Genomic DNA, 25,999 nt, shown 5'->3' on the forward strand with positions numbered 1-25,999 from the left:
TTTCTTTCTTTCTTTCTTTCTTTCTTTCTTTCTTTCTTTCTTTCTTTTTCTTTGTTTCTTTGTTTCTTTGTTTCTTTGTTTCTTTCCTTCCTTCCTTCCTTCTTTCCTTCCTTCCCTCCTTCCTTCTTATTGAGCTACAGAACAAACTGCTTGACTTGAGGGTAATATTTTCTTCATAACAAACCAGAGAAGTAGTTGATTTTCTAAAGCATCTGCCTCCACTATACTTGCTACTCTTGGAATTCTAATATGCATAAATATGTTTGAAGATACAATATTGGGAAAATGTTATGCACAATAAAATCCTACTTGTTTTAGTATGAATCTAGACTACAAACTTTAACTTTAAAGTTATTCATAATGCCATCCCATTTGAGAATCAGCTAAAGGAATTGGGGGCATTTAGTCTGGAGAATAGAAGACTCAGGGGGTGCCCGATAGGTGTAGCCAAGCTAGGAGTCAGCTAGGCAGAGGAATATACCAGGAGTGTAGAAGACTTGAGTTCAAACCTGGTCCAAACTCTTACCAGCTGTGTGACTCTGAGCAAGTCATTTAACTTCTGTCTGCCTTAGTTTCCTCAAATGAAAATGGGGATTAATAATAGATAGCATCTACCTCTCTGGGTTGTTGTGAGGATAAAAGGAGATATTTGTAAAACACTTTGCAAACCTTAAAGTGTTATATAAATGCCAGCTGTTATTATTTGAAGGGTTGTTTTTGGAAGAGGGAGAAGACTTCTTCTGCTTGGCCCCAGAGGGCAGAACTAGGAATATGAGGTGTAAATTGCAGAGGAAAAACTTCCTAAAACTTTAAGTAGAGATTCTTAACCTGTAATCTAGGAACTAGATTTTTAAAAATATTTCCATTATTATTTCAATAGAATTGATTTCCTTTGCAATCCTAGTATTTTCTTTTATATGTTTAAAAACAGTATTCTGAGTAGGGGTCCATAGCCTTCATTAGGATTCCATGGGGTCCATGACAAAAAAAAATTAAGAAGCCTTGACTTAAAGCTATCCCAGAGTAGAACTGGACTGCTCTGGGAGGTAATGGTTTCCTCCTCATTGGGTGTCTTTAAGCAGAGAATACAATTATACAGAGAAATGAATCAGGCCTGGGACCTGTGCAATCCCATGTAACTTTAGCCCTCATTAAAAGTTATTCTTTTTGGTAAGAAATGTCTGCACTAAAATCAACACTCAAATTTAAGTCTTCCTAGAACAAGTAGATAAACATACATAAAGGTTCTTCTCTTGATGATTAGAGAAACAGGATCATCTGGAAACCCAAGGAAGTAATTAAGCCTAAATTACTTGGGTTTTTCTGAATGATCTTATCCTCCCCGCCCGCCCCCCCCCCCAACATCTATTTCTATTTCCAAATTCTATTTTTGTGTCCTAGTGATTAGACACCTTGGCTCCTGGAACCTCCCCCCCCCCCCATCTGTGTTTCTATATACTCTTTCTACTCCAAAATGTTCTTTACCCTGAAGTGAAAGTCATTCTTTTTCTATGCTCCATTTTGATCATGGATGACATCCATGGAAGCCCATCTTCTTCTGGACCACATATAGACTTCTTACCATGACATTTAAAATTCACCACTGTCTACCTTACCCTATCCATCTGCTGGGTCCCTCCCTCACCTTCTCACTTAGTAGTCTGCACCTTCCATCCTTAAGTATTTGTGATTTTTTCACCTCTAGTTCTTAACAACAATTTAAATTGACATATGTACTAGGATCTCTTAACTTTTTTGATTCCATTTCCCTATCAGTAAAAAATTTTTTGAGCGTGAACCCTTAATATGTGTATATCTAATAAAGAACACAAGATACTATTGAAATTATATAACGTACCATTGAACTAACCTGCACATGTATCATAAAATTAAAATATAGATTAAAAAACATGAGATAAAGATGAAACAAAGAGTAATTTTATTTGTCCATGGTGCAAGATTTTATCTGATTTCAGATTGAGAGTAATGTGATTAAATCTGCTTCACTATTTTAAGAACCTTAGCTTAGTACTTTGTGGTTCAGAGATTTGAAGGTCAGGTTCTAAGTTCTGTTTATTTTGGTCTTTCATTTTCACAGCTGCCCTAGCTGAAAAAGATACCTGACAAAGACAGCTCGATTCAAAAGCATTATGACACTATCCTCACGATAATAATTTTCTAATTCTGTCCAACAAATATGCAAATATAAAACATTTTGGTTAATAAAGTTTCCTCTTCCCTGAGGTCTATTAGTTATTTTTGCAAACTAATCTAATAAGGTGTTGTATTTCTCTATTGTTAACAAATGGATTCAAAACTCACTGAAAGATTTTATTTGCAAGATTTTTAAGCACGTTAGAAAATTCTGCTTCCAAGTCCTCAACATACCCAGGTATGAGTTTTTATAGGTGATACATATTATTTTTGGCAACAAAAGCTTAGTTTGTAAACATCTTAATAATAGTGACAATGGCTTCACACTATCATTAGCTAATGTCTCAAGGCACAACAATACTTATAAGAAGAGGTTTATTGCTAACAGCAGTGGATGAATATGCAAATTTCAAGTAATCTTGATAATCAAAAATTTTGGGGGGGACTAACTTCTCAGATTTGATTAGGTTCTCATTATTTTCACCTCATAATATGGCTGATGAAGAACTCAGATAAGAAGTCTACAAGTATACAAGAAGACACTTCCGCCATTTTTCATTTTGCAAGAACTTCGTTAAAACTCCATAATACAGGGTCAGCTGGGTGGTACAGTGAATAGAACATTGGCCTTGGAGTCAGGAAGACCTGAGTTCAAATCCGGCCTCAGAGACATAACACTTACTAGCTGTGTGACTCTGGGCCAGTCACTTAACCCCAATTGCCTCGCAAAAAAAAAAAAATTTAAAAAAATTTTTAAAAGCTCCATAATATAATCTGTAAGCTTCCTTAACTGGTCACATGCAATAATAAATTGTAATTTGTTAAAAATGAGCGAGGAAGCCCCTATCAATGCTCCATGTTATATAAATCATACTCTTCTTTCAGAATATTTTGTGTATTGTGAATGACACATGACCATTCTGACATAGAGACTGAATGAAGGCCTCAGTGCCTATCCACATATTAAATATTAGCAAAACTTAATTTCTTTTTTTGGATTATAAATAGTCTTGATATTTTATTCTTGTATCCTAATGGACTATCTTGTGTTCTGGGGAAGGTTCCCCCTTATTCTGATTACTTCCTCAGTAAACCTCCCTCACATAAAGGTCTCTTGAGGAATTTACCAGGCATCCTCAAGTAACCATACCTATTCTCCATCATCAAAATCCTTTTATCTTCAATTTTTTTGTAATTGCAAAGGCATGTGGTTGGCTGCAACACATTACAGACAAGGCGTTAACAAGGAGAAACAGAGAAAAAGTTGTCAAGAAATATGCAAGTCAGAAAGAAGACGGTTTGGTCCAATAGTGAGATTGAGGTGTAATGAGAGGATGGCACAGGAGCAGATCTTAGTAGTTTGCTAAGACATGCTATACATATGAAGGACAATAAAGAACTGCTTTCAGGACAATCATGAGGACTGGAGTATGTATGGACAAGCTGTTCTCTGTTCTAGTTTCAGGGAGTAGAATCTTCAGACTGGGCCAGGAGCTTTAGCTGCAGAGATCCAGAAGTTGAGGAATTCAAGCTGGGTGTTGTGGCCCAGCCCATCACTGAGTCCCTGCATAGTAAAGGTCTGGAAATACAGCCTGGATGAATCTGTCAGCAAAGCTGTTTTTGGATGTGAACTTGGTGGGACTAAGGCTGGGTAGGAACTGAGCTAAATTGAGATGGAGATGGTGTAAGGAAGATTAGGCCTTCAAGGTTTTGGGGGAAGGGTTTGTTTTACCAATTTAATTAGAAATTAATCTTTATCAAAATTTAATATAGGCATTGAGGCTCTCATTCATTCTAAATGTTAGATGTTTGTTCCTTCTATATCTGTGATATAGAAAAATACCACTAGTAATTATCCCTTTGTAAAAGACAATTGATGTTTAGTGGTTAAATGTAACTGGGATACTAATCACTGGCCCCCTAAATTGTTGGGGGAACACAGCCAGTGGGAACTTATGTTGATGGCAGAAGAAAGACATCCCACTTCTCTCAGAGTACCCTGGAATCCTGAAAGACCATGTATCAGGCCCGGCCCTAGCAGACTGGGACCAGAGCATACATTTTACAGAGGAATAACCACTGTATGGAGATTAATATCTTTATGATGTTAAGAGAAAGTCAGAAAGCCTCCCTATCGTGTTAAGTGTATCGTAACTAGAGATGTTGACCAAGAGTCTCTTAGGATAGGTGGGCATGGATAAGTGGGGACATGAATCATTGGAGGGAACATGCTTACTGGTGAGAGATCACAGGTAATTGGTGCAGTGGACAGAGTGCTGGACTTGGAGTCAGAAAAATCCCTGAGTTTGGATCCTACCTCCAATACTCAGAGGTACTGGACACTAGCTTGTGTGACCCTGGGGAAGTCATAGCCCCAACATTTTCTCATCTGTAAAACAATAGCACCTACACCACTGGGTTGTTCTGAAGATCAAATAAGATAACATGGAAAGTACTTTGCAAACTTAGCATTATCATATTTATAAGTTTCAATTGATTTAATCTCTATTATGTGTTGATTTCATTTCTATTATTACTGGATGGCCCCTCAAAAACTGGGTCTATAGATCTTACTGGAAAGAAGTGGCTGGGGTGGAGAGGGAAACATCAACCAACCACAGCAGTTAGTTTATTAGTTTGGGCAGTTTTTAAGATGATAATGTCTGAAGGCCAAAGTTGCACATTTTCAAATACGCTGTCATAGTTTTGATAAGATGTTCCCAAGTGTTCCATGTATTTTTTCCAATTATGCACCTTAGCTACTATTTTATTCTATATGCTCCTTTTTAATAGGGTTCTAGGTATTGTTGGACATCTACAAGTAGTTAGTAATATGTGGACTAAACTGCCATATATATGTATGTGTGTGTATGTACCAGCTACCATATATATTTAAACATACACACATATACACATATCATATCTATACACATATATGCATATATGTGTTCACACACACTCACATATATACACCATAACCACTCTAGTATCTTTGCCAAGAAAACCCCATGGACATTATTGACATTCTACGGTCTATGGGATCACAAAGAGTAGCACATAACTGAATGACTGAACAAATACACAGACACAGACACAGACACACACACAGACACACACACACACACACACACACACACATATATATATACACCATATATACCATTAATATCTCTATTATTAGCATCTCTTTCTATCTGATCATGATGAATTTTGCCCAAATATTTCTTGTTAATCAACATGGGTTGATTAACAACCCTTCATTTATATTTAGTGCTCTGAGGTTTACATTATGCTTTCCTCATAGCAACCTTTGGAAGTAGGGGTACCAATATTGTGATCCTCATTTTATAGACGAGGAAACCATGTTTCAGAGAGGTTAAAATGACTTAACCATTTTTCACAAAGGCAGTAATGGGGTAGAGTCTAGATTTGACCCCAGATTCTCTAAACCTCAGTTTCTTCATCTGTAAAATGCAGATTAATAAAACCTGTCTACTTTATAGGGTTGGTGTAAAAATTAAGGGAAGTAGTTAATTAATTAAAATTAATTTAAATTAATTAAAGCAGATATATTGAAGGGAAATATTACTCTGGAAATGAAAGCTCTACATAGCTATAAAGAATTATTATAGATCGTCACATTTAGGTGAAAGTTCTTGCTCCTAAGATGGAGAGAACATATTATTTCCTTTTACAGCATGAAAGAAATGTCCTCTACTTAAAGTCTACCATTAAATCTGAGTAATTACAAACCAGGGACAAGGAAATTTCCTGTAAGCCTGGGCTGCTTTTTTATTTCTTCACATAGAATGCTCAGCAAGCCTGCATTTTTAAGGCCATCGATCCACAGCACAGCCAAATACACCAGGCTCAAGCTGGTTCTTGTACGCCCTGAGAACAAAAAAAAATTCTCATCTCTCAGGACTTTAATTTTAAAAAAAGGTATTCGATCTGTTCTCTCCAACACCAAAGAGAGGGCATATTTCCTATTCTAAGTCAATATGCAACCTTTAGACATCCTTATGCACAGTTTGGTGATGCCCATTTCTATTAGAGTTTGACATCAACGAGCCTCTTGGGTGCTTGATTAACAGTCATTGAATTGAATTGGGTTATAGGGTGCTACATCTAGAGCCAGGAAGAAATTCATAGACCATTTAGTACAAGTTTTTCATTCATTGATAAGAAAACGGAAGCTGAGAAGCTCTTAAGTGACTCCTAGATAGTATCAGAAATGGGATCTGAACTCAAGTCCTCTGCACCATCATCCATCCCCTCAAGCAATGCTGATTTTGTAAAAGAAAATGGAGGGGAGACTGGAGGAAACTGGGAAAAATTTTATAGCAAGTTTCTCTGATAAAGGCCTCATTTCTTGGTTATATAGAGAACTGAGTCAAATTTAGAAGAATATGAGTCATTCTCCAACTGATAAATGGTCAAAGGATATGAACAGGCAATTTTCAGAAGAAGTCAAAGCTATCTATAGTTATATGAAGCAATTCTCTATTGATTAGAGAAATGCAAATTAAAACAACTCTGAGGTACCACCTCATACCTATCAGATTGGCTAATATGACAGAAAAGGAAAATGATAAATGTTGGAGGATATGTGGGAAAATTGGGACACTAATTCTCTTCACATGGTGCTTCCCTTTAAAAATTCAATTTAATTGTATTTGTAGAGAACCTGTTAGATGCAAAGGAATGCTTAAGGTGTCAGGTGCTGTGCTAAGCACTTTATAAATGTTATCCCATTTGATCCTCACAACAACCCTGTGAGGTAGGCATTGCTATCCCCATTTTACAGTTGCAGAGAATGAGGCAAATGGAGGTTCAGGGACTTGTTCAGGGTCATGCAGCTTATAGGTATCTGAGGCTATATTTGAACCCAGGTCTTCCTAGGACCAGTTCTTTATCCACTGTGCAGCCTACCTGTCTCCAGCAGCAAAAGCAGCAAGACTTGGCAGCAGATTGAATGTGTGTGTGTGTGGGGGGAGGGGGCGTTGATGGAGAAGAAAGAGGCAAGGATGACTCTGAAGTTGTCAACCTGTAGAAGAGGAAGGCTAACAGTGCCCTTGACAGAAAAAGAAGAATTTGGAGGAGCAGCAAGTTTGGGAGGAAATAGGAGAAATCTTTGCAAGGGAGAAAATGATAAATTCTCTTTTGGACATGTTGAATTTTAGATACCAGTAGACATCTAAATGGATCTGTCCAGGGGGCAGCTGATAATGTGGGATGGGAATTAAGGAGAGATATTAGAGCTGGACATATAGATGTGAGAGCTATTTGCACAAAAATGACGATGGAACTCATAGTAGCTGGTGATATTCCTAAGAGACAGTGGAAAGCAGAACAGCCGTCAGAGGAGACAGGAGGAGAAGTCAGAGAAATGGGATGGAAACCATGAGCATGCCTCGTCACCGAATTCAAGGAAGGAGAGCAGATCAAGACAAGTTTGAGTTCACAGTGTCCTTGTCCCCTACAAATTGTGCATGCTTTGTATATATTCATTTATGTACATAGTGTCTTTCCCAACTGAATGTAAGCTCTCTGAGGGAAGGGACTACTTCATTTTTATCTTTGCATCTCCATTGCTGAGCACAGTGTCTTTCACATGAGAGATGCGTAATAAATGCTTGATAAGAAACTGAACTATCTACAAGATGGTAGAGTCCAAGGAGAATGAAGACAGAAAAGGGGACATGAAGTTTATCAGTTAAGAAGTCATTAATGAGGTCCAAGAGAGCTGTTTCAGTGGACGGGGAGAAAGGTAGATTGTACAGGGTTTCAGGAATTATGAGGTTGTTAGGAAGTGGAAGCAGTGAATGTAAAATGCTTTTTTAAAGAAGTTTGTTAGGGAAAGTGAAGAGAATGAATGAATGAATGAATGAATGAATGAATGAATGAAGCATATAAGTGATATCACATTTCTTGCCTTTACAATGGATGGGGGAGGAGTGGGAGAGAGGGAATTTGGAACTCAAAATTTAAAAAAAAAATGCCCAAAATAAATAAATAATAATAATTTTAAAATGAAGGGTAATGACATAAGAGAACATCACGTTCAAAGGAAAAGGGGATGCTTGTAAGAGATGGGAAAGGATGCAGTAGAAGAGTGATTGCCAATGCATGATGGAAGGGATGACTAATAGAGAAAGGCCATCATAGGGATGGAAGAGAATATCAGCTCTTTGAAGACAGGGACTGCTTTGTTATTATATTGGTGTCTCTAGCACCTAACACATTGCTTGGCACATAGTTGGTGCTTAATAAATGCCTGTTGATTGATAGAGGAGAGTAGTCAGGGAAATTTTAGGGTTCAGTAGACAATTTAACAAATGTTTGTTGAGCTGGAATGAATGACGAGCAAAAAGTTTATAGAAAGATGCCATTGAAATGTCATAAGAAAATGGATAATAGACATTTCTCACTGAATTAGGATTTTCTTATAGTCCCATGCAGTGATCATTATTATTGTTTAAACAATGACATTTCACTCAGCAAGTTAGCTTATAACGTGATGCTGCATCTAGAATTTAGAAGAGCTTGGATGAGTGGAAGTTCTCAGACTGACTCATGGGAACAAGGGGTACTGCTCAGGATGAACAATGTCCCTGTGAGTGGGTCTCCCTCCCCAGCCTCTTTGATATATTTTCATGTTAACTGGAAAGATTATAGCCCTTAGAGTTCAAGATTCATTTCAATTCAATTCTTGATCTCATGATAAGGACTACCAGCTATTATATCAAGACCCCATGGTGGCTTTCTTGATTTGCTTCAAAGGGACAAAAATTTCCAACTAATCTCTCAAAAAGTTCATTTGTCTATAGACCTTAGGCAAGATGAAAAATGAGCGAAATACTCCATGTGAAGACTGATGACATCTTCAAACACTAGTTCTCATTCCCAATAAAGCAGTCATCCACTATCATCAGTGATTAGAACACATTAGTTCCATATAGAACTCCAATGAAAGTCAATGAAGTCAGGTATTATTGTGGTGACATAATTGCAAGTGATTACTGTAGAAAACATTGTAGAAACTCATATGGTGATTTTGTTTATCAGTGGCATTTTTGTAAAGGCTGATACTGACTTACCAGTGTCTTCAACAGAGAAGTAGAAAATATCATGGGTTGCATTGCTGCCCTCTTTCAAGACATAGCAGAGCTTCATCTCATCAATATCAGCTGAAAACAATACAATAGCTCTTGGTCATTTTTGTCCAATGAAACATTGGGATGATATAAACTTTGAAATACTTTAATATAACAATTGTTTCTTAAAATTAATACTCATTTCTTAACTAAAGCAATAGCTATATATTTTTTAAGTATTCCAAAAAAGCTCAATTCAAACATTATTGCACAGTGCATGCATATTGCACACTACATGCAATGTATTAAACATATAGTGACACCTAGTAAGTAATTATAAATTCCACAATGTTTTGGTGCTCCTCAAAGGGCTAGATATATTTGGTTTTTATTCTTCTTCACAAAGTTTAACACAAGCCTTTCAAGGTCAAATTAAAGTAACAATGCTTGTTGAAAGAAGGAAGAACAAAAAGGGAATAGAAAAAAAGAGAAAGAGAAGAAAGAAAGAAAAGAAAGGAGAGAGAAAAATAGAAAGAAGTAAAATAATTCATATTTTTCTGAATGCCTATTCTATTAGAATTTTAAGAATTTATCATGTAGGTTGGGAATTCTGATTTTTTTATATGTTGCTTCTTGAGTAGTTAAAAAAAGTGCTTTGGTTAAAGGAGCTATACTGCTTACTGCTTTACGTATTTATTTATACTTACATGAATTTTACAAAGAGAATCATGAATGTGCATAGGTATTTTCCTTTACTGCAGTTATAAAAAATGCATCTGAACATGCTTGGGAAAACAGTCATGAAGGGTTACTACTTTCCCTTTTATTAAATCAACTCTTTTGTTATTCAGCTTTATCCATGATGTCTCCTGCCCACTCCCAACACAATACATACACACCTGCAATGCATACCTGAATATACATACAAATGCACATATGGAGTTACAGATAGAACTAAAAAACAAAGCATATCCTCAAGAGACAAGGAAAATGGAAAGAAATATTACATATGGGTCTTTCCCCCTCATCTCTGAGTCACCATTCACATGAGATACAGATGTAACACACACAGTATGTTCTTAGTTCATTCTCTGTGTATTTTTTTCATGTTTGCAGAAACTACGTTCAGACCAAGAATCCAACAGATTAAAAATATCCATAACATATCTACAGATAACAAAACATTATTTCTATAGGCATCTGGTTAAGTTACTAGCAGACCAGCTAACTGGCATGCCATTTTTTTTTTTTTTTTGGAAAAGAAAATAATAAAGGGAGTCAGATTCAACATAACATTAAATTGGATTTGTCCAAACAATGCTGCTGTTTGGTGTGAACAGAGCATTGTGATTCCATTAGAGTTTTCAGACTGGAAAGGATTTCTTGCGGGGGGCTGGAGGGTTGTATAGCAAAGAATTATACGGAGTGCCTTTCATCAGCAACACAAACCACCGGTAAGAAGCTCCCAATTTAGGGAGCTGTCCACTCTACCTGGCAATTACTAATAACTTGCACTTAACTCTGTTATTACAGTGTGGTAGTTATATTGTTTTCCTCCCTGCCTGAGCATTTGTATATTCTTATTAAATGATCATTTTGCTGAAATAGGATTGTTGCATTTAATATTAGCAAAGGAATTTTACATTACAACATATGAAAGAAGGTTAGATTTATGAAGAGTCAGAGCACCTGAATTCAAATCCCGACTCTACTACTTATTGTCTATGTGACCTTGGGCAAGCTATTTAACCTCTCTGTGCATCAGCTTCCTCACCTGTAAAATGAGATAATTGGATTAGATAATCCCTAGAGTTTCTTTTAGTTCTAAAGCTATGATCTTATGATTCTACAATTCTCTCTTAGGGCAACTTTCCTTGAAGCTAAGGAAGCTAAGCAACCGAAGAGGAGAAATTAAGGGTGTGCAGTTGAGACCAATAGATGCAGTCTGTACTAACCTTGTGTAAACATCTTAATGTTGCCATTTCCAAGGCCAAGGTGAGTGAGGTTGCCATGTTCTGGCCCACTGGTGACTGCATACTTTAGAAGTTTATGTGGACTGTCTTGATCCTTTGCTTTAAGAGATTTGCTGGTGATCACGAAGCCCAAGTGGCCAGTCCGGAGACTACTCAAAGCTGGGGCACCCTTGTTGACCACAATCTGGGGTACTCCATTATCTAAGGAGCTGATCCAGATCTTCATCATCTGGGGCTTGTGCGTCGCCAAGACAGTGTCTGGGAAGATGTAGAAATCTGTATGGGTGCCATCTGTCACAATGAAAGAAAAACTGTCCTCAGTGGTCTCTGTGCCATCATGCCAGTAGCTGATCAAATTCTCATTCAGGTCTTGTTTGGTGAAGCTGGTAGTGGGTTGGCTGCCATTATACAGAATTTGTCCATGGGTGGGGTTGCGGGTGATTGTGAAGCGTAGACGACCATCTGGGCTGTCCTGGTCCTCAGCTGACAGTTCAAATGGAGTAATCAGCTTTCTCTCCCCTTCCTGTACCAATAAATGGTGAATGGTCAAGACAGGCTTCTTGTCATCCACATCAATGATAGAGATACGGAAGGTCTGGAATATAGTATTGTGGCCATCAGTCACCTCAAACTCAAAACTGTCCATCTTTACCTCATCTTCTGCAGTGTGGACATAGGAGATTTTGTTGCCAGCCAGTTGAAGCTGGGTGAAAGAATCAATAGGCTTCCCAGGAAAGTCAGAACTTTCCAAGTGCCCTTGACTTGGGGCATGGGTGATGCTGAAGCATAACTGTTCATCAGGGCTATTGATGTCACTAGTACTGAGAAGATCAGTGGTGAGGGTCACTCTGCCACCTTCCTTCAAGGTCACCCCTTTATTGATCACTACAGGAAAAACCTTGTCTGCACCACTGATGGTGACATAGAAATACCTATCTATCAAGGGGTTAATTCCATCAGTCACATCAAATTTGATTAGGTCCTGGACCCCTTCTAGGCCTTTGTGGCTATAACAGATTAAGCCCTGGTCGATTTCAGACTGTGTGAAGTTCATACCCAGAGTAAGGTTGCTCCACACCTTTCCTCCAGGCTCAAGGAGCTTCTGTAGAAGTCCTTGTCCAGGCCCTGATCGAAGAATGTAAGCCAGGTCCTTGTTATTTGAGTCAAGGTCTGTGGCCTTGAGGACCTGGTTGGTGATGACTTTGGTCTGTCCAATGTCCACTTCCAGTCCATCATTGATGGTCAGTCGTGGGGTCTCATCATCCACCAAGATCACCATGATTGGTATTTTCCTATGAATCGTGTGCTTCCCATCAGTCACCCAAACCTCAAAGCTGTCCTCTGTGGTCTCTGAGTCATCGTGTTCATATACAATGGTGGAAGCCTCTTGAATCTCCTCCAGGGTGAAGCTGTGGACAGGTCGGCTTCCAGTGGCCAACTGCTGCACAATTCGTCCATTATGGGGGAGTACTGTGATCTGAAATTGTAGCTCATCTGGTGGCAGGTCTGCATCGGCACTATTGAGTAGAGGAGTGTCTATAACTAGACTCATCCCTTCCAACACCACAAACTCATGGGTGAAAAGTTCTGGCTGCTCATCATTAGTGGGCAGGATGACGATGGGGAAAATGTAGTTGGGGGAGAAGTTGACACCATCAGAACAATAAAGAGTGACCTGATCCTCCCATGGTTCTACCCCTTTGTGGATACTTTGGACATAATTGATGTGCCCCAGGCATATGTCCTTGATGGTGAAGGCACTGATAGGGTTGCCAGCCTGGGACTTTTCTGAGCCAGGGGCTGGAGAGATATTTTCCAGGTAGCCAAACGAGGGCTGATCAATGATAGTACACAAGATATGATCATGGGGGGTATCCACATCCTTAGTGTCTAAATGTCTCATGGTCAAGATGCCCTTCCCACCCTCAGGGACACTGAATAGCTCCCCCACTTTCACTTCAGGAGGCACATTATCTATGGGTAACACAGTCACCTGTATTTGCACACCCTCCACCATTTTGCCCCCTACCACCCAGACATCAGAGTGGTCAGATATTGTAAGGTTGAAAACATCATGTTGCTTCTGCATGCCAATTTCACCCCCAGTGTGGGCATAGGCTACAGCCCCATTGATGAGATCTCCTTGGGTGAACTGTGCCATGGGCAGCCCATTCACCAGGATAATGCCCAGATTTGGGGGTTTCTCTACCATGAAGGTCAACATCAGGCCATCTGTGTTCCTATCTGTGCGCTGGATGATACCAGTGGTCATCTCTGTGGCCCCATTCTCTAGAACATCAATGGAAGTACCTAACCAGCCACCTCCAGGGATGGTGATCCCATCATCAATAGTCTTTATAGTAATTCGGACAGTAACGGGCACTTGGTGGACCCTATCACTCACAATCAACTGGAAGGCATCATTGGTGATCTCACTACCACCGTATTGATAGGAGACACGTCCATTAACAATATCATCCCTCATAAAGTAAGTACCTGGGGCCATGACTCCTTCTGAGTAAAGAAGATGACCATGTTGGGGACTCTGTGCTAAAGTGAACACAATCTTGTCAGCATCTGTATCTGGGTCTGTAACATCTAGTTCCCTACTGGTCAGAATAAAGTTCTTCCCCTCTTGCACAATGAAGCCACTGTTGGTAACCTCTGGGGGTTGGTTGTTCACAGGCTGCAGGAACAAACTGAAAGTACCTGGCACAGAGTTACCCGCAGCATCCTCCACACGGTATGTGAATTGGACAACTCGAGGAGCAATGCCAACTTCTTGTTGGGGAGGCTGGTAGGCCACTTTGTGATGATTCACCTGGGCCTGGGTGAACTGTGTGACAGGTGTTGTTGGATCATCGGTAAGCACAATTTCCCCCGCTGGGACAGGGTGGTTATTATCTATGTCTGTAGGGGGTGTCAGGAGCATGTATCGCAAGTGCCAGTCATCAGAATCCACATCAGTATAGCAGAGAAATTTCTTTTGGAAAGGAGTGAGCTGGTATTCTTTCACAGTCATCTCTAAGCTCACTCCTGGATGCAACTCTGGACTCAGAACATCCACTGGCTGTATCTTTATGGTGAAGAAGTGTTGACCTGATTGGTTGGGTGGGTCATGGTCATCCTGCACAAGGAACACCAGTTGATCTATCATGGAGCTAGAGTGATGGTGTCCAAGATGGCGGTAAAAGAGTCTCCCTTCCAGGATGTCTTGCTGAAGCCATTCAGTCACCACCTTTTCATAGAGTCCCTCTTTTTCTACATAGGCCCAGTCTTGCCCTCCTTCACTCATCAGGGATGGTGGGGGTTCACTTTGGCGCAGCAGGACCTCTCCCAGGTTCTGTATTGGGAGGGAGGAACTGGGGGCCAGATTCCACCTTCTTTCTTCCTCCTTCCTCTCCAGGGCTGGCCTCTTCAGTACAAAACGAATGGTCGAGTCTTCAGAGTCAATGTCTGTGGCACTAAGTACAAAGTGGGAAATCTGGACCACTTCACCCTCAGTTAAAGAGAGCCCAGTATTTGTATAGACAATTGGGGGCTCATCATCCTCAGGGACAATAGTGATGGAAAAGAGGAACTCTACATCATGGTGCCCGTCACCCATGTGGAAAATGATGTTGTCACTGTAGGTGTCACTGCCATCATGCTGGTAAATCACTCGCCCTGCAGTCAGGTCTGCTGATGTGAAATATTTGCGCTCTGTAGGTGCTCCAAGAACCACCAGCTGTCCATGCTGCAAACCCTTTGCTATGGTTACCCTTACCTCTTCCAGGTTGTCTTCATCACTGATCTCCAAGCTCTGGGCACTGGACAGAGGCCGAGACTGACCTTCAAACAGTAATAGTCCCTGGTTCCGAGAGGCCACAGGGGCCAGTGTATTCATGGGTTTCACTACAACCATAAAGGCAAATGGGTCAGAGGCAGCACCATCCACATCCATTACCTCCAACTCCAGCTGGAAAAGGCGATCTTGGTTGGAGTCATCAGTAGGGGGTTGGTAGGCAATCTTCAGCTCCCTCAGGTCCTGCTGAGTAAATGAGGTGACTGGCTGGCCTAAGGGGTCATTAGTATTGATCAAGTAGCCTTGCTGCCTCTGGGACTCAGGAAGTGCAGTGGGGGAGTTGAGAATATTAAAGACCAAGTCATCTGAATTGGATTCCAAGTCCTCAGCTGCTAGCGACTCCAGAGTCAGAGCTGTCAGTACAAACTGGTCCACCTCCATCATCATCATGGCTCCGAAGCTAGGCCTGGGTGGAGTGTTCTCTGTTCCTTCTTGAATTCTCACCAGCATCTGGAAGTGCTCCTGGGCCAGGATCCTAGGTAGTTTAATGTCTCCCTCATTTTCTGGCCCTAAGATCTCCACCAGGAAGGGTATGTAGTCCCGATTGGGTGACCGGCTGCTGGCCGTGTGTTGGTAGTGCACCCCTGCCATCAGAAAAGCCTGACAATCCATTTTCCTCCCTGGGGTCAGTGGGTCACCTGAGTGGCCTACTAACCTTCCATACCTGGGCAAAGCGCCACTTTCCCGGGGAAGTGGGGTTAGGAGGCATGTCAGAGGGACCCCGTTTGGAGAGGAAGCAGTGAGAGACACAGTGGAGAAGTTCAGCACCCTGTGGTCAATGGCGTTGCTGAAGCCCCGCAGCTTTTCCACGGTCAAGGGCAGGTTGTGAGTGACCACTTCGAACTGCGTGAAGTCCACGTCTACGGGCATCGTGAAGGGCAGCACGACGGTCCGGCTCGGGGAATCGTAGCGCAGCTGCAGTTGGAGCCGCTGGTGTGCAGGGCTGCGGGCGCCAAAGTGAGTGTAGCGAACTTGCTCCGGGCCGAAGGCGCACGGGAAGCTGGCTGGGGAGAGCGCTCCTTGGGGTGGGGAACCTGCAGCCACTCTGCCTCCGTCCTTGCCCAGGACTGTTACCATACACCGGTCGCCGGGCTGCGCTCGAATCACCAGGTCCCGTGCCGGGTCCAGCCACACGGAGCGGCCCAGGGGTACACGGAGACTCGGCGGGGCGGCCAGTATGCCTGCGCCCTCAGAGCTGCGGCTCTGGCTGCGGGTGGCAAGTATCGGCCCCGGCACCGAGAGCTCAGGTTCGAGTGTTTGTGCCCGTAGAGCCGGGCAACACAGCAGGAGCGCAGCGACGAACGTCAGCAGCTGGTGGGGAGTGCCCGGGAGGCGATGCCAGGCACCGGTCATGTCTCTCGGCAGCTAGGATCCGCAGCTGCTCAGATGGTCAGATTGGCCGCTGACGCTCTGGCTCTTCAGCCCGAGCTAGCACTTGGACCAGAGCTAGCGCGAGTGGCTGAGCCTCAACTGCTGCAGGTAGCTGCCGAGACAAGGAGTGGAGGGGTCCTAGACTAGTCCCCGGCCCCGCCCCCTACCCCCTCCTTACTCTCAGTGCCAGTGGCGCGCAGACGCCCCGCCACTAGCTGGACTGGAGCCGGAAGACCGACACTGGGATGTGGAGAGAGACCTCCGATTTCTACCCCCTCCCTCCAGCCAACCACTCCAGTCAACAGCTGTGTCCTTGACAGGACGAGCTCCTAGATCCACCTCCTTTCCAAAATGCTGCACTTGGTAGCACCAGCACTTAAGAGGTGGAGAAATAACTCACCTTTTACTTAAGGACCCTAAGTAGACTTTCGGATAGAGCCCCGGCCTTGCAAATTCCCAAGTATTTTCTGATGTTCAGCTCCGGAGAAACCAAGACAGAGATTTCTAGCACCCAGGGCAGCGATCTCCAGTTATCTCTGCTGATTTTCCGAGCCTCTGGATCTTGGAATACCCCTGTCAGTCCTATTATCTTCTGTAGGTTTGTTCGTTTTAATCGTTTGTGGTTCTAAAAAGGGAATCAAAGCTGTTTATGTTTCTACCCCAGTTGATATACATCTGAGTGGGGAGGTAGGTTATCAGGGGCAGAGAAGTTAAGAAGTAAAGAAAATGTGACTCCCAGAGATGTATTTCTATGTGGCGAATGCTGTGAGTCAAAGGAACACCTTGTGCATGAAGGCTCTTCCTAGTACTTAAATGATTTGCCACGACAGGTGTTGAGGGAACCACATTCAGTAGTGCATGATGGGCACTTAATGAATATATATGTGTGTATTTTCATATATGTTTATTTATATTATATAAACATATATAAAAATACACATATACCCCCCCACACACATATCCTGAGTTCTAACGTGGCTCCAGACACTTACTAACTTGTTGTGTGACTGGGGCCAGTCACTTAACCCTGTTTGCCTAAGTTTTCTCATCTGAAAAATGAGCTGGAGAAGGAAATGGCAAACCACTCCAGTATCTTTGCCAAGAAAATCCCAAGTGGTATCATGAAGAAACAGATACAAATGAATAACAACACACACACTCTCTACATACATACATACATACATATATACATACATACTTACATACATGTGTAACTAAGGGACTGCCAGAGAGTGACAAACACTGAGCCCACAGTCATGATACTTTAATTGTCTCGATCTATGAGAAGCAGGCTGGTGTAATGCACAGAGGTCTGGTCTTGGAGTCACCACTTACCTGAATTCAAATCCTGTCTCTTACACCTACTCTGTGACTATGGGCTGATCTGCTTATCTACTTGGAGTTTGCATACTGGTGCAATCAGTTTGTTTCTAATTCAAAAATAGTATTATTAGCAAAAAGTTTCAAAGAAAAAATAAATCCCTGGCCTTTTCCCCCCCAATATGAACCTGTGAATTTACTGACATAAGGGACTCTGGGAGAGAAACTTCCTCTACCAGTGTAAACTAGCACCTTCTCTGCAATTTTGAGTCTGATAGAGCTGCTTAGGGGTATTGAGACTTCAAGTGCCTTGCTCAGATTGAGGAGGCCACTTGATGTCAGAGATGGGGCTTGAACCAAAGTCTTCCTGACTCCAAGGCCAGCTCTCTATGCACTATACTTCACTCACCTCTTATCTCTACACTATTTCCCTTAAGTAATTCCTTTGCATAGTGGATGATAGTGTGCTAATTTTTTTTTTAAGTGCACCTGACTGAAGGCTATTTGATTCTGGACATGATCTCTGAGATCTCTAGGTTGTACAGCTGATAGAGTGCTGGACCTGGAGTCAGGAAGACCCCAGTTTAAAATCCAACATCAGACATTTAACTATTTGTGTGACTATGGGCAAGTCACTTAACTCCTGTCCACTTCAGTTTTTTTTAAAATGGAAAATGGGGGTAATAATAGCACCCCAGAACTGCTGTGAAGATAAAATGAGCACTTAGCTCAGTGCCTGGTGCATAATAAGTACTTAATAAATGCTTGTTGCTTTTCTTCCACTTCTCATGGGCTGTGAATCTATGTATAGGAGTCCTTGGGAGCTGCATTACCTGAAAGAGTTAACATGACTTTCCAGAGGGTGACTCTACTACTTCCACTTTTAGAGGACTTGTATAGCCATCATACAACACCTTGTTGGTATCTAGAGTTGTCGATACCATTAACACCTACAAAGTGAGGTCTGATATAACAGGGTTAGCCAATAACCTGAGCATCAGTCCTATCTCCCAATAGCAGCATGGGAATAGGATTCCACTATGTCTAAAAAAAAAAAAAAACCCACACCATTTTATTGACACATGTATCAGATCCTTTTACAACTAATACCATTACAAATGACTCGATTGGATAGATCAGTTTTCCTTAGCTAATGGGCAGTCCCTAGAAACAGTATTTTTATTGATCTGGTTACAACATATTGGACAAAATGAAGGGTCTTGTGTACCTGGTGCTCTCTCTGGTCCCTTGACAGTGTAGGTGCCATGCTGTATAAGTAAACAACTTTTTGGAACTGTGCATTGTAAATTAAGAGTAGGGTTGAACTCTAGCTGTGAGTAGTGTGTAGCAGATGTGTGAGTGGAGAGAAGAGGATATTGCTACGGATGTTTTTATCTGGTAGGCTTGCCAAGAAGTGGATCTTCAGACATCTTCATTCATTCACTCAGTTCAGTACTTGAAGAGACTGATTTTGAATGAATGTGTACTCCTTTGGAGGGTCTGAAGAACTCCTACAATACTTTTGTAAACAGAATTCATGAGTTGCTGTGACCAAGATATTGCATGATCTGGCCCAGCTCTGGCGGGGAAGCTTCCCATGTCCACTCACACATTCCACAAAAATTTAGGAGGTGCCTACTGGTATTCCATATACAGTGTACTGTCTGGGCCAGCGATGGGTACCAGAAAGAATAAGAAATGATCCTCAACTGCAAGAAGCCTAAAATAATGATAGCTCACATTTCTATAGTGCCCTAATAGTTCAAAAGCACTTTCACCACAACAACCTTGTAAAGTAGATAATGCAAATATATTACCCCCGCTTTACAGATGAAGAAAAGGAGACCCTGAGGGACTTGGCAATACAGGCAAAAAGTTGAGGAGGAGTACTAACCCAGGTTTATTGATTCCAAATCCAGTGCTCTTTCTACTCTGACCTGTCACCTAGAAGAAAAGGTGTATATACAAATAAAAATAATAGAATTAAAGCACAATCGGTGTTGGAGAAAAGTATAAAATAAAAGAGCTATGACAGGGAGTTCAAATCCACCTTAAACTCTTCTCACAATTGTTACTTCTCAGGAAGATAGGCAGCTAAGAGAAGAAAAGACTGTGTGTATAGTGTTCTTTCTAACCCACTACAGCTTCCTTTATATTGGCTAATTCCTCATTCAGTAGTGAGGGAGGATCAGCTCTGCTACTCCATTTCCTTCAGCTTGGTTATACCCACACTACCACCTTTTGCAGGCTGTGGAATACTTAGTTGTGTGACCTTGGGCAAGTCACTGAAACACTTCAAGCCTCAGTTTTCTTCTTTGTAAAAATAATTGAGTAATAAGATTGGCACCACTCACCTCACAGTGTGACTGTGAGGGTCAAATGAAATAATGTCTTTCAATCGCTCTGTGGAATACTAAATAACTCTACCATTATTATAATGTGATTTCTGGCCACATTTTTACTTTCACAAAATTTAATTACAACTGAAGAGTTTCTCCTATACATATTAAACTACTTTTACCCTTCCCTGTGTCCATTTCATTATTTGGTCCCACCTGAAACTGGCAGACAGAGAATACCCAGCTTCCATGCTATACTTGGGGGTCAGCATTCTGATCACAGGAGATGCAGTGGAGAAGGGGATAACACCTGAATTGTTTGGGCACTTCTACTTCTACTTCTAAATCCAAGCATGTTTTTTTTCTCATCACACATTTTTTTTTTCCCTGTGAGAAACCATGGCACACTTAATGTCCAAGGTGGTAATAATACAGGAATGTAGGGAGGTTCAAATATACCCAGTGTTCTTTTGGTAAGAACAGTCATTTTGGAATTTCTTTCTAGATTTAAAGTCTGATGGGGTTTTGAGATTAGTATCTATTTGTATTCGTCAAATTTTGTTTTATTTTGAGAATGCTATATTTTCCATAATATGTGTTCTGGATAAATAAAAATCTTTTAAGCAAAATGACTTACACATTTTCTTTTCTCCTGAAATAATCTAACATCCAATATTTCATGATATAGCTTTGAGCCTTAAGGCACACCCTTGGAGAGCCACATTGCTTTAGGCAGGGCCTTCTTTCTGTCTGCAGAAATCCAAGCCACCACATATCATGAAGAACTGAACAGTTATTTCCTGTGTATCCACACATCAATGGAAATTTATACAGGCTAGCATCTCACACCTAGACTGCAGTGAATAGGATTAGTGATAATTATTTTGTTTGGACACAAGTCCCTTACTATAAAGAAAGCTGGTAGGGATCCTAGAAACCACTGAGTAAAACTCCTTTTTTTGTATGGGTGAGGAAACTGAGGCTCAAAGAGATCAATCAACTTTTCTAAGATGATTCACGAAGCAAGAAGTTTGGCCAGATTTAGAACCCAAGTGCTTTGATCGTAAATGCAGTGCTTTTTTCAGTTACTCTGGTTGCAAATGCCCTGAACCTTTAAATTAATGGAACATGGAGAGACTTGGTTTTTATTCTAATGAATTTGATTTTGCATATTTCATTGTGTTATTTGTTTTAAAAGATTATCTGCTTTGCTCTTGTGCAGAGTGGGGAATGGGCGGCTCCATTGACATTATCAGCACTTTCATTGGGAGATGGGAGGAGGAAAACATTTACCTATTTTAAAAATTTTTATTTTAAATCTCTAATGTTTATTCCAGCTTTGGATATCTAAGACTTTGGATCTAAGTGAAAGGCAGAATGTGAGAGAAAGGGCAGAGAAGCCTCTTTCCTACTCTGCACCAGGTACAAAGAAATTAGTCAAAGTTAATGATTACCATTACATCTTAAAAATAAACCTCAGCAAGATTTGGGGAACTTTGTGGCACAAGGGAAAGAGAGCTGGATTTAGAGTCAGAAGACTCAGATTTAAGTCCTGGCTCGGCCACTTACTAGTTGTGTGATCTTGACCAAGTCACTTCCCTGGGACTCAGTTTCCTCATCTGTAAAATGAAAGAGTTGGAATAAATGATCTCTAAGTTTCCTCCCGGCTCTAAATCTATTGTCCTGTGACCTTTGAGTCTTTGAAGAACAAAGGGGTCTTATTAAGGCCTCATTTCTCAAATATATAAGGAACTGAAACAAACTTACAAAAATAAAACCCATTCCCCAATTGATTCGTGGTCAAAGGATATGAACAGGCAGTTTTCAGAGGAAGAAACTAAATTTATCAATTGTCATATGAAAAAATGCTCTAAAACAACTCTGAGGTACCATCTCACACCTATCAGGTTGGCTAAGGTGACACAAAAGGAAATGACAGATGTTGGAGGGGATGTGGGAAAATGGGTACATTAATGCACTGTTGGTACAGCTCTAAACTAGTCCAACCATTCTGGTGAACAATTTGGTACTGTGCCCAAAAGGCTATAAAATTGTGTATACCCTTTGACCCAGTGATACAGCTATGAGGTTTATACTCCGAGCATATCAAAGAAAAAAGAAAGGGAATCATGTGTACAAAACTATGTATAGCAGCTCTTTTGTGATGGCAAAGAATTGGATACATCATTTGGGGAATGGCTGAACAAGTGGCATATGAATATGATAGAATATTATTGTGCTATAAGAAATGATGAATGGGGTGGTTTCAGAAAAACCTGGGAATATGTATATGAACTGATTCAAAGTGAAGTGAGCAGAACCAGGAGAATAATGTACACAGCAACAGCAATATTATAAAAATGGTCAACCGTGAAAGGCTTAGTACCTCTGATCAATACAATGATCCACTACAACTCCAAAGGACTCATGATGAAACATACTTTCCAACTCCAGAGAGAGAAGTGATGGGCTCAGAGTGTAGACTGAAGCATATTCTTTTCCTTTCTTTATTTTTCTTGCTTTTTAAAACAAAGCAAAGCAAAACAAAACAAAACAAAAACGAAACATGGCTAATGTGAAAATGGGACAGCTAGGTGGTATAGTAGATAGAGTGCCAGGCCTGAGTTCAAATTTGACCTCAGACATTTGCTAGCTGTGTGACCCTGGGAAAGCCACTTAAGCCTTTTTGCCTCAATTTCCTCATCTGTAAAATAACTGGAGAAGCAAATGGCAAATCACTGTAGTATTTTTGCCAAGAAAACAACAAATGAGGTCATAAAGAGTCAGAAATGACTGAAAAACAACTGAACAACAAACAATAATGTGAAAATATGTTTTGCATGACTTCACATATACATAATGGACCTCATATTTCTTGCTTTCTCAATGGGTGGGGGAGTGAATGGAGGGAGAGAGAGAATTTGAAACTAAAACTAAAATTAAAATTAAAAAATAAAAAAGAACAAAAGGGATTATTTAAAACTGTTTTAAAGATTGTTAATTACAAGGTCTCTCTGTTGTAGTGGAAAGATTCTGGATTTGGAATCAGTGTGTTTGGGTTTGAATCCCACTAATATCACTTAGTAGCTATGTGACCATGGGGGAGTTACAACCCTCTGGATCTCAAACTCTTCCTCTATATAATGAAGGAATTAAACCTGATGGTCCGTATAGTCCCTCAGGTTCTAAATCTGTGAATCTATAAATGAATGAAAAAACATTTATTAGGCACCTACTAGTTCCAAGTACAGGTGCTTAGCACTGGGGATACAAACACAAAATTGGTAACATTGACTACCGTTAAGTAGCCTACATCCTAGGAGGAGACAACACACAGAGGGCAGTGATGACTAGGGTGGAGGGTATTTTGGTCTGAAAAGTTTACAGAGATAGTTGGTGGAACCTTATGGGAATAAGTTTCTCCTTTCCAAGAACCATGGTGTCATTGATTTGATAATGGTTCCAGAACTGGAAAGGGCGAGGGATTAGTGAAGTTCAGAGGAGGGGGGTACAGAAAGTTCATGTTGTGGATGGTAAAAAGGGAGCTGGGTTAAGTCAAACTGGTTCAATAGAGGTGAGACACTCACCGATTGTGACAGCATGGTGGAAAGAAGTGGGCAGCAGCAAGAGGGAGGTCCAGGGCAGGAATTTTGGAGCTAAAAGGGCTAAGTTCTTAAAGACAAACTCTCTGTTCTAGGTTGTAAGGCAGCTGATGAGAAGACGGCTGGAGAGTTAAACAGTTTTACTTCCCTGCCATGAACATGATCATCTAACTTTATACAACATAATAGATAAGATAAATAGTTACTTTTCATTTGGAAGGAATGCATTTGGGAATAGCTGTAAAACATGAGTCATGTGTATTGTTTTTAGAAATTGCTTTGCTTTTGTGTACATTTTATTCTTTCCTATATTTATAATATACCTAGGTGCATTACTCTTCTTTACTACTAAAATTAATTTTTAAAAAATGGTTTCAAATATTGCAGTCAAAACCCTTATTGATCAAGAATGTGGTTATTAATTTATAATGACTCTGAGAAAGACCTTGATTGAATTGGCTCAATATACCATAAAGATAATATTAATTTACTAGGTTTTCCATTAACCCACTTTTAATTAGTTAATTAGAAGTCTGGCTTCTAAATACAGTTTTATCAGATGTTCCTCTATTCCCTTCCCCCACCCTTACCCCTATTTAAAAAATAATCTGATGGGGAATTATATTTCCCTTATGCCTTTTTTTAAAAAAGTAAATTAACTTTCTTCTTTTTTAAGAATTTTTTCTGGGTCACATATGACCAACATGATGACATCACTAAAATTAAAAATTCACTCAAATTCAGAAAAACCTCTTTCTGACAGTTACTGAAATTGGTGAAAGTCATATAATTGCTAAGAATTTCTCTCTCTCAAACCCTTTGAGAATACAAATTTAAAATACATCTAGATTTAATTACAGATGCCTAGAATATGAATGCTGAACATAGGATTGATAAAAAATGGAGCCCTTTTAAATGGGATCATTTGTTAAGGGAATGAAGATGCTAGCAATTTCTTCATATGAAATATGAGTAATATTTGTGTAAGAGACAGGAACCATTTTCTACACTTTCAGGTGTATGTGGTTAAGCTAGTAGTGAACCTGGAGGGAATTATTAACATGGCCAGAAATCATTTTCTAGGTAAATATATTACAAATTATTTGCTGTTTTATCATACAGATTCTACTTGATTAACAAGAGACTGATGTTTGTTTTTCTTTGAATGAATCTTTTTTTTTTCCTTTAAGTGTCAGGCAATGGGTGAGTATGAGCAGGATGCAGGGTATTATAGATAGAAATGATGCAGGTGAAGCAGTGTGAAGAATATAATCTGAGAAATATATGACTGGAAAAAAAGATGGGTTGGTCACGAGAGGAGAGCAAGGGATGTATAGAGCCTTGATATCCATACAAGAGACAGTCTGTCTCGCTATGAATGATGTGGAGCAGGAAGAAAAGGATTGTCCAATGAACTGAGGTCAACTTAATGTAGATCGAGTAGTAGTAGTGGTGGTGGCATTTTTGGGCATGCAGATAAAGTCATATCATGATGCGTCATTATGGCAAAGAGATGACCCTGGGTTCTCTGAGGGTTGTGTTAATGGAGCACAACTCCAGAAGGCCATAGCAGACTAGAAAGCCTTCAAGTAGGGTCCTGGCAATGGACTTCATAGGTTATCTAAGGACCACCCCTACGAAGTTTAGTTAGGCTCTTTACTTTGATTAGGTCACCTTAATGAGGTAATGGTAATGGTAAATGGTCAGCCACTTCTTTGAGACTTTGATAGTGATGATTTTTCTTTTTAGTCTTAGCGACCTAAACAAAAATACAAAATGGCTTTTAGTTCTGTGCTGCATCGTTCATCAGTGATGATGGTGGAAATGGCGGCAGAAGGTGCTGAGAATCACCTAGGTTTTAAGCCATCCACAAAGGTTAGTTTGGGTTGTTACTTTAAATATGGGTTCTTTGTCTGACAGCCAATAAGAAGATGCATTAATGGAGCAACTGAATCACAGGCTTGAATTATTAAAAGGACCAGAGGAAGGCCTCTAATTCATTGGTACTACATGGAATATTTCTAGGAAGACAGACAAAGATTACATAGGATGAGAATGGGCTGCACTAGTGGAGGGAGTAGCCAGGCTAAGGAGATCACAGAAGTTTTAAAGTGAGGTATATGGATGACTTCTAGGCAAATTACAGACACATATGCTGTTAGTGGTCCAGTCTGGACATTGCCAGAGAGAATATGGACTATCCCTGTGATTTTATTGGTATAGGGCATTCCCAGATGAGGAAACCCCTTCCACCAATTCAACTCAGCACCTTTTATAACTCATAGTCTTAGAAAGTGCA

General features: G+C 40.5%; 1 protein-coding gene across 1 annotated transcript in view; it reads right to left on the reverse strand.

Annotated features, from left to right (window-relative positions):
• Nucleotides 1–16,421, reverse strand: part of FREM3 (FRAS1 related extracellular matrix 3) — a 123,489-nt gene extending 107,068 nt beyond the window's left edge. The window contains exons 1-2 of the mRNA XM_027866815.1: nt 11,207–16,421; nt 9,255–9,344 (exon numbers count right to left, since the gene is read on the reverse strand). Coding sequence (XP_027722616.1) covers nt 9,255–9,344; nt 11,207–16,421 — 5,305 coding nt within the window. The remainder of the gene's footprint in view (nt 1–9,254; nt 9,345–11,206) is intronic.
• Nucleotides 16,422–25,999: the final 9,578 nt, after the last annotated feature.

The sequence above is a fragment of the Vombatus ursinus genome, unplaced genomic scaffold, assembly GCF_900497805.2.
Source record: "Vombatus ursinus unplaced genomic scaffold, bare-nosed wombat genome assembly UNPS02014784.1, whole genome shotgun sequence".
Classification (NCBI taxonomy): domain Eukaryota; kingdom Metazoa; phylum Chordata; class Mammalia; order Diprotodontia; family Vombatidae; genus Vombatus; species Vombatus ursinus.